Source organism: Canis lupus, chromosome 9, assembly GCF_011100685.1.
Source record: "Canis lupus familiaris isolate Mischka breed German Shepherd chromosome 9, alternate assembly UU_Cfam_GSD_1.0, whole genome shotgun sequence".
Taxonomy (NCBI): Eukaryota; Metazoa; Chordata; class Mammalia; order Carnivora; family Canidae; genus Canis; species Canis lupus.
The window spans coordinates 27720242-27738568 of NC_049230.1; the positions used below are offsets into that span (position 1 = coordinate 27720242).

An 18327-nucleotide genomic window follows, 5' to 3' on the forward strand; every position below is an offset into this window, starting at 1 on the left:
TAGGGATGTCTTAAAATTCCTCTATTTTGAAAAGGATTGTGTCTAAGCTCTTGAACATGGAACACAGTCTCATGACCTGGCCCTGATGGCCTGCTGGCCTCCTCACACCTAAGCCCCAGGGTGCGCTCTGTCCTATAGATGCTCCCCACACCCATGGTGCATTTCCACCCCTCTCTGCCAGTGCTGTGCGGCCTGATACTCCCCGCCTTCTCCTCCTCCCTTGAGAATCCAGAATCCGGAAGAATGCTTTGGGCTGCAAGTGACAGAAAACCTGACTCAAAACAGCTCCAACAATAAGAGGTTTGTTATGTCACTTAAGAAAATGAGATAACACTTGTTATCTCACTTAAGAAAATTAGGCAGTTCCATGGTTAATTTAATGCTAAGTAAGCCATCCAAAAGCTGTGTTCATCCAAGTTTCTGTTTTGTCATCTTTGGTACAGCTTTTGTCCCCACAGTGGACAGAATTGTTTACCCAGCCTCATGTTTATATTGGTGAATCAATCAGGGTTTTCCAGAGAAAGAGAACCAATAGAATGTGTGTGTGTGTGTGTGTGTGTGTGTGTGTGTGTGTGTGTAGAGAGAAAGAAAGAGAGAGAGATTTATTTCAAGGAACTGGCTCATTTTATTGTGGAGACTGACAAATCTGTAATTTGCAGGGTAAACTGGCAGATTGGAGACCCAGAGAGGAGCTGATGTTGCAGCCTGAGGGCAAAATATTCTGAAAACACAATTTCTTCTTCATTGGAGAACCTCTCAGTCTTCTCTCAAGGCCTTCAACTGATTGGATGATACCACCCAACATTAATTAGGAAGGGTAATCTGCTTTACTTAAGCTCCACTGTTATTAATGGCAATCTCATCTAAAAAAATTTGAGGGATGTCTGGGTGGCTCAGTGATTGAACATCTGCCTTTGGCTCAGGACGTGATCCCGGAGTCCCAGGATGGAGTTTCGCATCAGGCTTCCTGCATGGAGCCTGCTTCTCCCTTTGCCTTTATCTCTGCCACTCTCTCTCTCTCTCTTTCTCTCTGTGTCTTTCATGAATAAATAAATAAAATCTAAAAAGTACATTCACAGTGGGACAACCTGGGTGGCTCAGTTGGCTACGCATCTGCCTTTGGCTCAGGTCATGATTCCACCTCAGTTCAGGGCTTAATATCAGGGATGTTAGTTCAGGCACTGCTTTGGGCTCCACATTGGACATGGAACCTACTTGAAAAAAAAATCTTCACAGAAACATCTAGAATAGAATTTAATCAAATACCTTGGTACTGTGGACTAGCCAATTTGACACATGAAATTAACCATCATGATGTCTAAATGAATAAGTCTCAAGAAACAGATTGAAATAACCATTATTGGGGTGGATATTAATCAAAATTAATTTTCTAGGGCTGGGGAAGGACTCCTTCTCTGAGCACATAAGCACATGCCTGTGTGGAGGATGGACATAAATAAAATCGGGACTCTGCCTGCAAAGCAGGCTACAGTTAGGGATGAGGTTGGATGAAAGTGTAGATTTGATTAGGTAAACAACAAAGTCTGCTAATCAATACGCAGGTAGAATCATAATACTTTATGGACTCCTTTACATATTGTATAAACTCTACTAGAACCTTTGTTATACTGAATTATAGGTTTATGGCTCATCTTCCTCTTTAGACTGTGGGTTCACCTTGAATAAAAACCATGTATCAGCTACCTCTTTACCAACATCCCCACGCATGGTGCTCAGCATCAAATGGCTACTCCATAGGTGCTCTGAACTGACCAAAGTGGGTTATTCTGGTGCTAAATCAACTTTGTGCTTACCATTAAAAAATCATGTATTTCTACGCACCACAAGCTTTGTTGAAATCACAGATTCACAACAGTTATGCCAACTGACAATTATTTCTAGATACTCTTGCAAAGAACTTATGGGGCAATAAAATTTGTCCAAATAGTCCAGTCAGATGAATTTCTCTTCTTTTTCACACATCCATAACATGAAAAAAAAAATCCCAGTGGCAAAGCAAAGAACATTCTCAACCTTATACTCAGCAATGATAATAAGAAATAAAGGGTCCATTGTTTGCCCTAAGCACCAACTCAGATAAAGTAGGTCATTTGGAGTGTGTCAGATATTAGAGCCTCAGGTCCAATTACTTAATTCAAAAATGCTCATGGCTCTTATCTTTTTTTTTTTTTTTTTTAACAGACGGAGTGCTCTAAAGTTTAAGAAGCAAAATCATCAGATACAAGTCTTCTTCACCAGGAAGCCAGAGGGCTTTGGGATAGCTAAGTGCAGAGGATGATAGAGTTACTTCTCAGTTGGCCACTGTGTAGAGACCAGTTGAACTCATCAATCCAAGGAACAATTACAATCGAAGCATCTTCCATGTTCTATGCATCATGAGAGACCTTTACCTACATTATTATATTTCCAATTTACAGCTCTCTGCCTTTTCCCAAGCAGAGAAGTATCAAATATCCAGTTACGTTGCTATTGATAAAATAATAACAGTTATACCAAAAGAGCAGCTGACATGTCTTCCCACCATGCATCAGACATTACCATAAGCACCTTATCTGCATTATATAATTTAATCCTCACAAAACCTCATGAGGCTGACAGGGTCCTTATCTCCATTTGAACAGATGAATCACCCAAGGATCTGAGGGTAGGTAGGCAATTTGCTGACAGAACGACCAGTAGGAAGCCACAGAACCCAGACTCAACCCTGGGTCTGTCTGACTCCAAAGTCCACACTCAGACCTCTGTACCTCACTGCTTCCCGTGTAGCAGATTTTATACATATAAAGCTGGAAATGAGGGAAAGTTCAACTCTTTTAAATCAACACACAAAAGGAAAGATAAAACTTTCCTATGGCTGTCTCAGAAGCAACAACCAAATCAAAAGTGGGCTTTGAACACCTGTAAAGAAGGAATGTGCCAACAGAGGGGAAAACATCAAAAATAAAATGTGGGGCAGAAAAGCAAAATTTTGCAGGGCTTATTCAGTATTATCCGTGAGCACTTCAGTCACTACAGAGGATATTATTAGTTTAGCAAGACATATTATAACCTGGAGGGAATGCCCTTTGTTGCTCTAATTTCATAATTACAATGCACAAAAATATAATTATAAATGCAATTTCTGAGATATCTTGAATATGAGAAGCAGATTCCTCAGAAAAACAATAAGTACTCCATCCAAAGGAAAGGGATGTCTCCAGTTGTTGAGGATAAAGTGCCCTGTATCTCGATCATGCCACATGAGAATAGCTTGTGTCAATTAAGTTGTTACAAGATTATTATTAGAAACCTGATCGTTTCTGGGTGAACTAATCAGACCAGTTTCTGTGCCCACTGGGCCAAGGACTAAATGTGCCACAGTAAATCTGTACAGTTAATAATATCAATTTATGAGGCCATTTGGCAGTCTTGTGGGTCACCCACTCTTTCCCCATGCTGCTTTCCTTCTGTTGGAGGAAATTGTTCCACAGTACAATTGAGAAAGGGACACTCAGAGGGGTTTAGTAACTTGCTGAGCTCTGTGCAGCTGATGCAATGAACACTACAGAAGAATGACAACATGATGGAGAGCTGCCAGGAGTGAACCAGGTGACCCCGGGGCACTGCTCTGCCCACCTACCACCAACTACAAAGATCGCCCCTGACACGTGGAGCCCTCTGTTCTTACTGCCTACATGGGTACTCCATCTTGACTCCTCTCAAGAGCTGTATTTCTTACCCTCCCACATCTGAGCAGTTAAAACTACTTCGAAATACCTCACCTGCCTTTCTGTCCATCCTTCTCCTTTACATTCTTGCTCTGTCTCTTGCCTCTCTCCCTACTAAAGTCTGACACTTCAGAAGGATGAGGACCATGATTGAGGTGAAAAGTGGTGGGGGACCACCCTCCGCCTTCCTCTGGAACTGAAGCCATGCTAAGTCTCTGGCTCTAATTCGTCTTCAGTTCTGGCCCCACCCCTGCCATGCTGACAACATCCACTCCACCTGTTATTTTTAGCTCATGCTTGGCCCAATCTGCTAAGTCCTGACCACAGATGCTACTGAAGTGACATCAGTGACAGCATGCATCCCAGCAAGCCTCATTGTCATGGTCAGCCTTTCCAGACTTCCTGTTTCATTAATGTTAAAAAAGATGGTTCTTTCTTGTTTAACCAAATTCCAACAGACAGAGCTTTAATGCTCCATCCTTCTGGTGTCCTCTCCCTGGAAGAGCCACCTGTAGATGGAACAGCTTTGGGTATAGGCTCACATGGGGAAAGGTGGTCTTGATTAAATTGCCACTCTTGAACAAACCTCCCCCTGATGAGAAAGTTTGACGTCTACAATGCACAGGAGATGCTGGTGCTCCTTACCACACCCTCCTTTCCATATAGTGAATGCAAACTTCTGGAAATAACATTATGTATTTCATTCAAATTCTTCTCTCAAAAATAAAAGAACAAGAATCCATGTGCATTTACCTGGAACAAAGCTTCCCTGGACCACCTCCTTATACGCCCACCAGCCTTCATGGATTTTTGGTGAATTCTGTTGAGCTAAAGGAGAAAAAAAAAGGAAGAGTCATTGAGAGGCTAGCAGAGAATCCTTATATCCTAGTTGTAGAAAAATGGTGAATATACATACAATAATTCTCTTCTACCTACAAGTCACCCTACAAAATGCAATAGCAAAACCTTCTCTCTCCTTTTTTTCAAATAGATTATTAATCTGTAAATATACTGTCAATGCGTTTTTTAATATATATTTTTTTTTTATTTACTTATGATAGTCACAGAGAGAGAGAGGCAGAGACACAGGCAGAGGGAGAAGCAGGCTCCATGCACCGGGAGCCCGACGTGGGATTCGATCCTGGGTCTCCAGGATCGCGCCCTGGGCCAAAGGCAGGCGCTAAACCGCTGCGCCACCCAGGGATCCCTCAATGCGTTTTTATAAAAAAAACACTCAGGAGATTTCTATTGAAGGGAGAGGGAACAGTAATTATGTATTTAAGCCTATTTAACTCCCTGTCATTTGTCTCTACCTCTGACTTCTTTTCTGCACCTGCCCCTGCACATGTACACCAAGCACACACCCTCTCCACTGGGATTGAGGAGAGGAGGCTGATCCCATCCTCAAGCCAGACAAGAACTCTACATGTGCACAAACCCCTTAGAAATGGAGAGAAGGTAGGAGGTTTGCTACAAGGGCTAGGCTAGAAGAGGGAAGGGTACAATTGGTCAGCTTTCTTTAGGCCCCAGGAAAATGAAAACAAGAGTATAAATAATCATAGGGAGAGCTTTTGACATCATAGGGAGAAAAAGTGGAAAGTTCAAGAAATTGAAACATAGCATAGGAATCTGTGAGCACATGCTGACATGACCTTTGACCCTTGTGACAGTCAGTGGGTGATTTGAGGTGATCCTATTATGTGTGACTGTACGTCCAAAGTACAGGTGGCACAGAACTTGTGTGGATCCCTTCACTATTGAACTGCATCGTATTTCAGCTGTCAGTCACACTGGAAGAAAATAAGGTAATTTCGATCATATCTGTAATTGGGCAAGTATGTAGCAAATGTTAAACCTTGACTTTCATTTCCTTTCTTTAAATCTTGTTCTTTTTCAGTCTCCTTCAGATTTGTCATTCCAGGTTAGAGAGAATGGTACAAGACAATGTGTTTGAAAGCACAGCTTTGCATAGAGAGGAACTGCTAAATTTCTTTAGCTTCCATATGAGCTTCAATTGCTTAGCTCCAAGTGTCTTCCCATAGTAGAAGGAAGATAGTTTTTTTGCCTATGATATGACAAGGCTGCTGAGGCTTGCAGCTCTGTGATAAAGACACAGCGCAAGTGAAAAGGAAGCTTACTCCTGGAGATGACAGAGAGGTTCGAGGTCTTTAGAAACAAATAGAATAGGGACAAAGAACCTACTTAAAGGCTCTGGAAGGATATCACCTTTCAAGTTGCCCAGCACAAATCTAGGGCTTGGGATGTGTCAAAGTACACTGGATTACCCACTACCCCAATTCCATGTGGAATGGATAGAGCTCAGATATTCCCACAGCCCTGAGAAAGATCCTAAAGGCAGCTGAGTTGAAAGCCAGTGCATCTGTTCTAGGATAGCAGGCAAAGGGAGAAGTGGCCTCAAAGCCCCGAGGCTTGGAGAGGTTTTGTCCAGCCAGAGAGCCAAGTGGAAGAGTCAACAGAGACTCTAGTTTATTTGTGGCACTAGGAAAAAACAGGGAGATTTGAAATCAGCTAGGAATGCTTTATGCCTGACAAGTTAAGAAACCAGATAAAGAGTTATATTGCTTGGAAAGTTTAGCAAGTAGGTGAACATAGGACATTTCTCTGGTTCAGAACAATTCTGATGCTTCCTTCGAGCCTTGACATTGCATGATACACTGTCCCCTTCCTTCCCAGCTCATTGGAGGTCATCACAGGAGAAAAAGAGGAATGCCAAAGATTTAGAAATCTATGAGATCAGATTCACCTAATGTACTCAGACCGAGTGGCCCATTTTTGAAACAAACATTTAATAATGCCCACCTTGATGATAATTATATAAAACTCATAGACTCATAGATAGTACATCTTACAAACAAAACATAAACTCTAATATTTCACTAAATTTCAGCCTAACTCTCCTGAACGTGAAGCATGTCCCAAGTCTAAAGGAGATACACATATCTGAAAGCCCAAAAGTATTGAACTGTAGACATCACTTAATAGCTCTGCATTAGAGATAAGGCAGCATTGATTTGCCTTATCAAAGACAAATTTCTGAGTTTTATTAAAACTCACCAAATTTGATCAAATCAGGATTGTTGCCTATCTTGAAAAATTTAAACCATAAATATGGCCTTCTTTCTTTATCAGCCCCTCTAGCAACCCTCATTTTGTTTCCTACAGTTAACACTCTCTTATGGTTTGTCTCCCTCTTTTTGATTTGATCTTATTTTATTTTTCCCTCCCTTCCCCTATGATCCTCTGTCTTGTTTCTTAAATTCCACATATGAGGAACACCTGGGTGGCTTAGCAGTTAAGCGCCTGCCTTCAGTTCAGGGTGTGATCCTGGGGGCCTGGGATGGAGTCCCATATTGAGCTCCCTGCATGGTGCCTGCTTCTCCCTCTGCCTCTCTGCCTCTCTCTGTATCTCTCATGAATTAATAAATAAGATCTTTTTAAAAATTCCACATATGAGTGAAATCATATGATAATTGCCTTTTCCTGATTGACTTATTTCACTTAGCATAATACCCTTAATTCCATTCATGTCATTGCAAATGGTAAGATTTCATTTCTGATGGCTAATATTCCATTGTGTATATATACCACATCTTCTTTATCCATTCATCTGTGGATAAATATCTGGGTTCTTTCCATAGTTTGGCTATTGTGGATATTGCTACTATAAACACTGGGGTGCAGATGCCCCTTCAGGGCACTACTTTTGTATCTTTGGTGTAAATACCTAGAGGTGCAGTTGCTGGGTCATAGGGTAGCTCTATTTTCAACCTTCTGAGGATACTCCATACTGTTTTCCAGAGTTGGTATAGTTGCTATACCAACTTGCATTCCTACCAGCAGTGTAGGACTGTCCCCCTTTCTCTGTACCCTCACCAGCATTTGTTGTTTCCCAACGTGTTAACTTTAGCCATTCTGACTGATGTGAGGTGGTATCTCATTACACCAAAAAACATAAGATAATTAGGAGTAAACTAACCAAGGAGGTAAAAAATCTGCACTCTGAAAACTATAGAACACTCATGAAAGAAATTGAAGAAGACACAAAGAAATGGAAAAATGTTTCATGCTCATGGATTGGAAGAAAAATAAAGTTAAAATATCTAAGCTACTTAGAGCAATCTACACATTCAATGCAATCCCTATCAAAATGCCACCAGCATTTTTCACAGAGCTAGAACAAATACTAAAATCTGCATGGAACTAGAAAGGCCCTGAATAGCCAAAGGAATGTTGAAAAAGAAAACAGAAGCTGATGACATCACAATCCTGGACTTCAAGCTCTATTAGAAAGCTGTTCTCATCAAGACAGTATGGTACTGGCACATATCAATGGAATAGAATAGAGAACCTAGAAATGGACCCTCAACTCTACAGTCAACTAATCTTTGACAAAGCAGGAAAGAATAACCGATAGAAAAAAGAGTCTCTTCAGCAAATGGTGTTGGGAAAATTGGACAGCCCCATGGAGAAGAATGTAATTGGATTATATTCTTACACCATACACAAAAATTAACTCAAAATGGATGAAAGACCTAAATGTGAGATAGGAATCCATCAAAATCCTAGAGGAGAATACAGGCAGCAACCTTTGTGACCTTGGCCACAGCAACTCCTTGCTAGATACGTTTCCAAAGGCAAGGGTAACAAAAGCAAAAATGAACTATTGAGACTTCATCAAGATAAAAATCTTCCTGCATGGCAAAGGAAACAGTTGAAAAAACAAAAGCAACCTACAGAATGGGAGAAGATATTTGCAAATGTCTTATTCAATAAAGGGTTAGTATTCAAAATCTATAAAGAGCTTATCAAACTCAATATCCCCCCAAAAAATCCTATCAAGATATGGGAAAAAGACATGAACAGACATTTCTCCAAAGAAGACATACTAATGGCCAACAGACACATGAAACAGTATCCAGCATCACTCAGCATCAGGGAAATACAAATTAAAACCACAATGAGAAGCCACACTCTCTTGTATATAATTTGTATATATGTGTATATCCTCATTACAAGTGAGGACCTTCACAGCACTCAAAAATTTCTTTTTGACATCAAATATCTTTGCCAACTTGTTTTATAAAAATTTTTGTTGATAGTATTTACACAAATCCATTTCAAACAACTGACATATAGCTTTAGCTATAATTTAAAGAAGAAATAAAAGAAATGTGACTCATAATAATATATATTTCAGTGTGCATGTTTGAGCATGATGCACTAGAACAGAGATCAGCAAATTGCCATCTACTAGCCAAAGATGGCACTATTTTTGTACAGCTCAAGAGCTAAGAATGGCTTTGCATTTTTAAGTAGTCAAAAAAATAAAAAATATCTTGTGACATGTGAAAATTATATTATAAATGGAAATCTCAATGTCTATAAATAAAGTTTTACTGAAACACAGCCATGTCCACTTCTCTGCAAATTGCCTTTATGGCTGCTTTCTCACTACAATGGCAGAGTTCAACAATTGTGACAGAGACCAATTGGCCTGTAAAATTTAAAATATTTCCTATGTGGCTCTTAACAGAAAAAGTTTGTTGATTTAATTTATGCACATAATTTCAAAAACTCAATATAATGTAATGTCTTAACTGTAATATAAAGGATAAATGCATAATTTTTAATAAAATGTTGTATATTTCCATTTGTAAATACTTGGTTATGATATGCCAGAATAATGAAGAAGTTGGATATTTGATTGAAAAGGTACAAATAATACAGGTGTGAGGCACCTGGGTGGTTCAGTCAGTTGAGCTTCTGACTCTTGATTTTGGCTCAGGTCATGATCTCAGGGTCTTAGAATCAAGCTCATGCTCAGTGGGGAGTCTGCTTGAGATTCTCTCCCTCTTCCTCTGCCCTTTCCATTCATCCCACCTCTCTCTCTCTCTCTCAAATAAACAAACCTTTAAAATTTAATACAGTTGTACTGTATTGGAGAGGCAACAATCCACAAGTGGCACTGCTCTCAGTGGTGTGATTTTCCAAAATACCGAACAACTCTTGGCAAAGTTCAGAAGAAAATAAAGTACCATCTTCCCTTGATACACACAGAATTTGCACTGCTGAAGAATAGGATATAATAAAAACTATGTAAGAGATACTTTGTGTTCATATGCAACATGGAGTTTATAATCGCATATAAAAAAAAGTTTTTCACTCACTTGAACTCTGCTGGGACATGGAGCAATGTATCACTGTTTGAAAGTGTCAAATATATTGCAGAGCATATCTCTGCCTGCTCCGACCCAGTTGGTGCTAAATGCAATATCTTTCATGAAACAATATCACAATGCCCCTCTTGACAGTCACTGACCTAACAGTATTATTTATAGCACTATTTATATATGCTAAATGAGGATGAAACATGTTGAACACTAATCAGAGGATTCTGTTTTATCTAAATAGACAAAAGGCATATTTCTTATAAATCTGAAGTCCTCATGCCACCGCATTATATATTTCAATATTTTTTCTTTTTCCTGCCATTTGAAAATATACACAAGAAACTATTATTTCCACCAAAGGAAAAGCAGTGAGGAATAAAAAGAAAGCAAAGATGTTTGCTCTTACAATGACACAAAGGGAAAACTAATTCCAATATCATCCTGAATAAAAATGACTAAGTTTTCAGATTTTTAGATACATTCATATTTCTCTCTCTCTCTCCTCTCTGTGCATATAGGCACCTGCTGCCCACCCTACCCCCATGCATGTGCACACATGCATGCACACACACATACACGCCGAGGCCTCTTATGAAGAAGACCTATCAGTCTGACTGGATGGAGCACTGAGTTAAGAGATGTCATTTAAAAGGTGGAAGAGGGATGCCTGGGTGGCTCTGTGGTTGAGCATCTGCCTTTGTCTCTGGTCATGATCCTGGAGTCCCGGGATCGAGTCTTGCATCAGGCTTCTTGCATGGAGACTGCTTCTCCCTCTGCCTGTGTCTCTGCCTCTCTCTGTGTGTCTTTTATGAATAAATGGAAATCTTTTTTTTAATTTTTTATTTATTTATGATAGTCACAGAGAGAGAAAGAGAGAGAGGCAGAGACATAGGCAGAGGGAGAAGCAGGCTCCATGCACCGGGAGCCCGATGTGGGATTCGATCCCGGGTCTCCAGGATCACGCCCTGGGCCAAAGGCAGGCACCAAACCGCTGCGCCACCCAGGGATCCCCAAATAAATGGAAATCTTTTAAATAAACAAATAAAATAAATAAAAGAAGAAAATGAAGTCCTTGGATAATTGAGTATTGCAACTGACAAAAGTATCACTGCAAGCTTCTGCTCCATCCAGAAACCTGCAAAACGCCTTGTTTTCTTCATGTCCAGTCATTGATCCTTCAGCTACCCTATCCATTCCAGAAGTTAAATTACCTAAGAGTTTAGCAGGCAGCAAGACAATCAGACCATGTGAACAAAGTCTGTTATAGTGACAGAACTGCAGAGTTTATGTTTGCTTTCTCTGACATGCCTTGTGAAGGATCCAACCCATCCTGCAAAAATCAATCAGCCTGAACTGGGCCTGGTTGCTGTCTATCAATTACAAAATATGATACCTGCAGCCTAGATTTGAAGAAAAGGAAGGTGTTTTATACGATGTGTTTTCGAATGCCCTTGTATATCCAGTCAGGCCTCATACTGTTGGGCAATTTGGAAAGACAGACCAGCACACTGAAAAGGCACCTCATTTAAAGCTTGGCTACAGGAACTCTGAGTGGCTTGTCTGCAACAGAGCACCAGGAGAAGTACTGACTTTCCATTTTAAACCTTCCCAGCCAGGTCCTCCATAGTCGTCTTTTTGTTTACATCTGATATCCAGTGAATGGAAAGCTGGTTGATAATTCCTTAGAGCAGACAGCTGAACAGAAAGCAGCCTTAGCTTGTGCAGTGCTTTGCCTGTGGATCAGATTTCTTTACTTAACGTGCAACCAGCCCCTGGGAAAAATCCAGGTGTCTAATCAAAAAAATTGTGTTGACAGTAAAAGTTGTCATCACTGCCAGATGAGGAGATATACATAGCAAGGGCCCCTCTCTTGATAGTAAGAAAAACATATTTCAATTTTATTCTCCTTTTTTCATTGTGGCAGTTTGAGAACTTGTGAGTTTCAAAAGAAAACTCAGAATATCAGGATTTGGAAAGAGACACAGAATTCATTGCTCCTATCTCCTTTTGGGCACTGGAGGAAATTGACGAACAGAGAAGGGATGCCATTAAAAAAAAAAGTATAATGTCTTAGAACAAGAGTCAGCAAACTTTTTCTGTAAATGGCCAGATAATAAATATTGTAGGCTTTGAAGGCCAGACTGTCCCCGTCCCCATTATTCAACTGTGCCATTGTAGCACAAAAGCAGCCATATACAATTTCTAAATGAATGGCTGTGGCTATGTGCCAATGGTATTTACAAACACAGACAAACAGCTGGATTTGGCCTGTGGCAGGCTGCACTGTATTGAATCCTTGTCTTAGAGCTACAAATGATTGTTGTCATCTAGTTCTGCTTCCCTACTCAAATGTTTAGAAGTGTGCAACTTTAAAAGGAAAATTAGAATTTGGAAAGAGATGAGTTCTAATTACAGGTAAATGGCATCTGATCAAGAAGCACTGCAGAATGCACATATAATACTAAATATTTTCCATACTCCCTGAAATTAGTCACCAGAATCTACATAAAAATCAATATGGCCCCCATCATACCATTTTCATTGGGCTAAACCACCAAAATTGTAGGGGTCTCCTAGAAACACTGCCTATATCCCTCTCGTTGGGTTTTTCAAACAGTCATAAAGGAACTGACTACTTCCAAAAACCCCTATCACCCTTCCTATCACTCTATAAAGCATGTTTTAGATAACTCCTAGAATTCTCATCTGTTTCCATAGATAAAGTGATTATATTTTCACATGCTAAGTTTTTCACGTTATCTTGAGATGAACTTTTGCAACTCTCCTCTCTATTTTCTACCCCTATCATTACCTTAGGTTCAGAGAAAACAGAACTTTGGATCATCTCCATGTGGAAATTAGAGTGGTCTCTTGACCTAATGGAAAAGAAAACTCAAGAGCAACAACTGAGCGTGGCCTGGAGTGGTGGGAAGGGAAGTGGTACAAGATGGAACAGAAGAGGTCTCACAAAGGAAGCCCATAGGGGAAGGGAGATTGCTTAATGAAACTCCAGTCAAAATACACCTAACTTTAAGCATGCACATTGCAAAACTGCACTTCCAAGCACTTGGTCAGTATAATGTTATCTGTGCCAGGTGGTCTATGATAAGGGAAGACAGAACCACATATGGGGGGAGACAGTTAAAGTACAGGTACTACTACTGTGTTATTTAGTTTTAATGGGATAGGAAGAGCCCTGAACAGTAGTTTTCTTAAGAAGCTCCTTTTCTCTGCCTAAGGAGGTAATATAAGGAAGAAGGCACTGAGCCTATTGGATCAGTAGAACAACAAATGTCGGAAGGCAAAAAAAGTCTTGCTATCTTTGGTTGCAGGAGGCAAAGTATCACCTTCCCTATCCCCACAACACTCACTGTTTCCCCTTAATGGCCAATTGTACCCCTTACATGAGAAACAGGAACTTTGAGAAGAGCATAGATCACCAGAAGAAATGTAAATGACCATCCTGGTACACTACATGGCACCCACTGGACCTGCCAGGGATAATTCTCTTCTCCAAATGCTTTACTTTCATACATCAGGTAGGTCTCTCTCTCCTCCATGCACCTTTGTTTGATATTATGCATTATACCACATTTTGGCACTGAGATAGTGCCCCACACTTACCTGTTTCCATGTCATTCTTTCACACTAAACTCTATCTTTCTTGAGGCCAGAGAATGTGTCTTTTTTTGAAATCCCATGATTTATGCAAAGTGTCACCAATAAGAGGTCCCCAATGAGCTGGATGCATGAAAAGTGCTGTAGTGAAGTCAAACATTGTACAAAACTGCAGTCCAGCTCAAACAGTCCTTGGGAGATTTTAGTTTACATCCAAAGACTTGTTGGTATGACGCCTGTATTTGTGGTCAGTGGGAATGTTGACAAAAGCATTTTCAAGTTGGTTGACAGGCCCACACTCACTTGACAGATGGGAGAGCACCAGGAGCTGACACTCTGCCTGGGGAAATTAAAGCCACAGGAAACTCTTTTATTTAGCTCAATGTGTTTCATTTAAAACTATGGTGGGGTGAGGGTGATACCATATCTGAGAGTATTTGCATCTGTGCCATTCTTTACATTTTTGAAGTTGCGAGGCAGGAGTGAGACTCATTTCTATCCCTCTACCCTACGTGACCCCCATTTACCATAAAAACTAGACCGAAAATGCAGGTCAAGGACTGCATTGACTTAACTGGACCACAAACTGACTATTCAAGCACAGGAAATGTGTATATATAAGCTAGAATCACCTTGCACATTCGGCCAGACCCAAGCAAGCTGACGTCAAAATTGTATGTGTGTTGGGAGAGTAAGGAAAAAAAAAAAAATTGGTGGTGAAACAGACTGTATGACTTTCATCTAAAATGCTTAGAATGAGATTGCAGTTAAGGAGCTCAAATGTAGCTGGAATCAAAAATCAACAAGAGGGAGAAGTTCCTAACATGGGTGATTCTTAGTACATTTGCCTGGTGTTCTAGAATTTCTGCCTTTTGGATTTGCCATGCAGTCTGATCTCATTTTTCATAATCTTTATAAAACGTCTGCTCTACCTGCTGTCCCCAAGTGTTCATGTTTATTACTCTTTCTACACCTTTGTTTTAGTTAGCCTTCCTCCCTATCCCCCCCGCCCCTCCTGGCCCTGGAACTCCTTTATCTACTTCTTCTTGACTAGTCTTACTCAATTCTCAAAGTCTCACCAATTCCCACTTCTTTCAAGAAACTTTTCCTGATCACTTCAGTTCTACTATGATCCCTTACAACCTTGAATTTCAGAATGTTAGTGTCTATTTCTCATTTGTCACTTTCATTATTTCAACAAACATTGCTGAGTACCTAAAACTAACAGGCAGTGTTCTAAGCATCGAACATGTGAAATTCCTTTTTTTCCCCAGAACTTGCATTCTACTTGAGGGAGATGGAAAAAAACAAAACCAAAACAAAACCAAGCAAATGAATTCACCTAGAAAGAGTACATTATGTACAGAAAGTATTCTGCAGTATAATTAAAGATCAGGACAAGATAAAAGGAAAGTGGAAGGACACTTTAGATTGTGTGACAGTTGATGGCCTTTTGGATTACAAAACTTAATCTGAGATTTAAATGACAAAAAAGATCTGGTCTCATGAAGATCAACAGCACTAGTATTTCAGGTGGATTCAAGACCCTAAAAAGGCAAGAAGGAGCTTGGCTTTTTAAGAAACAGAAAAGGGGCCCCTGGGTGGTTCAGTGGTTGAGCGCCTGCCTTCTGCTCAAGTCGTGATCCCAGGGTCCTGCGATCGAGCACCGCAGCAGGCTCCCTATTGGGAGCTCTCCTTCCACCTGTGTCTCTTCTGCCTCTCTCTGTGTGTCTCTCATGAATAAATAAATAAAATCCTAAAAAAAAAAAAAACACAAAAAAAAAACCCAGCAAAGTAGCCACTCTGGGTGAACAACAGTAGATGCATGGAAAGGGGGAGGCTCAAGATGAGGCTGACAATTTAGGTCAAGGTCCAGAACTGGCTTCAGTCAGGATTGTGTTGGTGAAAATAGAAGTGGATGGAGACTATATGATTTAAAGGAAGAGTGAAGAGAACACGCTGATGGAATGAATGAGGGAAGGTAAAGACCACAGATCAGAGATAAGTCCTACCTTTTTTGGTCTAAGTGACTTAATGCTGACAGTTATTGAGATGACAAAGGGACTGGGGGGGAAGGTATATTTGGAGCAGGAAGTGAAGTCAAGAGTTCCATTGAGATGGTACAGGAGCATTTATGGGGAGATGCCAAGGAGGTGGCTGGATATAATGTGAATTCTGGAGACAGCCAAAAAGCAGCATATATATTTGTGACTCTTTGACACATAAATGATACTTAAAACCTTGAGTTTAGAAGAGATCATCAAGAAGAATGTGAAAATGTAAAGAAAGAGACCAAAGGGGACAGAGAATAGAGCTCTGGGATGTTCAATATCCAGAAATTGAAGTGAGGAGGAAAAGCTGAGATGAACTTAAGAGGGAGAGGCCACTAAGGGTGGACACAAAGAAGAAACAGGAGAGAAAAATAGTAATCTGGTGCTAGTCTTTGTATCTTTATTTACTTTCTCTTGATGGAGAGAGAGAGAGATAAATTTTAGAATAGTTTTAGTTTCATAGAAAAATTACAAAGATAGAGACTTCCCACATATACTCCTACACAGTCTCATTTATTATCACTATCCTTCAATACCTTTGTTCACAATTAATGAACATTATTAACTAATGTCCATACTTTACTTAGATGCCCTGTGTATTTAATCTGAAGTCCTTTCTCTGTTCCAGGATCTCATTAGGATTACACATTCCATTTAGCTATCACGTCTCTTCTCATGGCTTCAGCAATTTCTTCATATACTTTTTTATAAAAAGATTCGTTTATTTATTTTAGAGAAAGAGAGAGAGGGTGCAAGTAGGGGGAAGGGCAGAGGGAGAGCAGAGAAAGAATCCTCAAGCAGACTCCCCAATGGGAGGCTTGCTCTTAACGACCCTGAGATCATGATCTGAGCTGAAATCAAGAGTTGGATGCTAACTGAGCCACCCAGGCACCCTTGTAAGTGACTATTTTTAAAGGGAAATACTGGGGTAACCTCAAGACAAATAAACAATGATAGAATAATGCTAATCAATTTTAAAACAATTTGACTTTTGACAAATAGACAACTAATCAAGAAGCACTGTAACTCTGTCTAATGAATGATTTTCTTCCATCATAAATTCTTGTGATGAACATTTCATTAACATCAGGACACTTTTTGTATTCCATTTTTTTTACTATTATTTATCATCTTGGAATCAAGTATAGATGTATTTTCCATAAGTATCATAGGTCAATTTGGTAACAGCTTCTATGTTTTAAAACAGGTAGATGAAACTTCTGACCCCTAAAATTCAAGTCCACACCCAGGTTCACCCTGCATCCTCCTCCATGGGGAGAAGGAGAATGTATGTGCTTTGTATTCAGAACACTAAATTTTTTTTTTTTTTTACAGAACACTAAATATTGAAACAATGAAATAATTTTTAAACTGCAGTTGATAAATGATTGATAATTCCTAAAATCAATGAGTTAGTCAATTGTGGGATTAATCTTGTTTCATACAAAACTTTCAATCAAAACTAGTAGCTCTGAATGAGACTAAAACTTCCTCATTTCTCTCATAAGCTTGAATTCAGCAAGGCTGTCAAATGAAAAAAACAAGCAGAGTTGTTGGTGTTTTTTGAGAAGCAGTGGGAAGTAATGGAGAATATGCAGCAACCTGGCGCTGAATCACAAATTCACTACTAAATTTTGTATTACTCTGGACCAATTATTTCACTTTTAAAATCCTCACTAGGGGCACCTGGGTGGCTCAGTGGTTGAGTGCCTGCCTTCAGTTCAGGTCACGATTCCGGGATCCTGGGATCGAGCCCCGCAGCAGGCTCCCAATAGGGAGCCTGCTTCTCCCTCTGCCTGTGTCTCTGCCTCTTTCTGTGTGTCTCTCATGAATAAATAAATAAAATCTTTAAAAAAAGACAATGCTTTATGTTCTATACTTTTATTATTTGATGTCAGTGTTGGTGGTATGGTGTGGGGGAGGGGGTGCAACCAGAGGCAGAATGAAAACCTAGCCAGAGGAAAAAGTAGAAACTGCTCAGAACAAGAAATCAGAAGCTATGGCATATTTCACTGGAATCTGGTTGAAATTTAAAAAAAATTACAGCCTGAAGAAGCATTGATCTGCATACTCCCATTCTCTACATTGTAAGCCAACTTCTAGAAGGAAAAAGACAGCCCTGGCAGAGACTGACAGAACTCAGGAACCCCTAGGGACTCTTAGAACATTTGCAAGTCAAAGTGCAGGCAGCAAGGAGCCTGTGGAAACAGAACAGGAAAGCCACTGATTCTGGGAACTCATACAGGGAATCTGTGCTATTTGCTGGGACAAAGCCTGGACAAGCCCAAGGCCCAATGAGCTGCAGGGAAAGCCAACAAAATTACCCTCTACAATCAATTAGCCATGCTGGGACAGGAGGTCAGATGCGAACCTTTGGGAAAGGCCAGGGTGGTTTTATTAATTTATTTTTCTCATATATGAGCAGCTCAACATCTTTTTGTCCTTCTTTTAGATTCTGACCCACTGTTTGCTAACCATGCACTACATAATAGGGGCTGTCCTGTACTTTCTAAGGGATGGAGCCAGTGAATTGCAAGCATACCTGAGCTGTCTGGACCAGTCCAACTAGAGTTTCATTATTTAAGTAACAAAGAGGAAAGTGAAGTTTGGAATCTGAATTACCTGGAGAGTTGTAACTTGAAAGACTTGATCATTCTACCTATTGCAGCTACTACTTCAATGACATGACTTGAAAACTTATATTTTTCCCCTGGACATTTCATTTCAGTTCCATCCAAT

General features: G+C 40.1%; 1 protein-coding gene across 4 annotated transcripts in view; it reads right to left on the reverse strand.

Moving 5' to 3' along the window:
• The window catches only part of CA10 (carbonic anhydrase 10), a 474465-nt gene that overhangs the window by 387694 nt on the left and 68444 nt on the right, over positions 1 to 18327 (reverse strand). For all 4 annotated transcript variants that reach the window (XM_038547752.1, XM_038547753.1, XM_038547750.1 and 1 more), the window contains one exon: positions 4482 to 4556. In XM_038547752.1, the coding sequence (XP_038403680.1) occupies positions 4482 to 4556 (75 nt within the window). The remainder of the gene's footprint in view (positions 1 to 4481; positions 4557 to 18327) is intronic.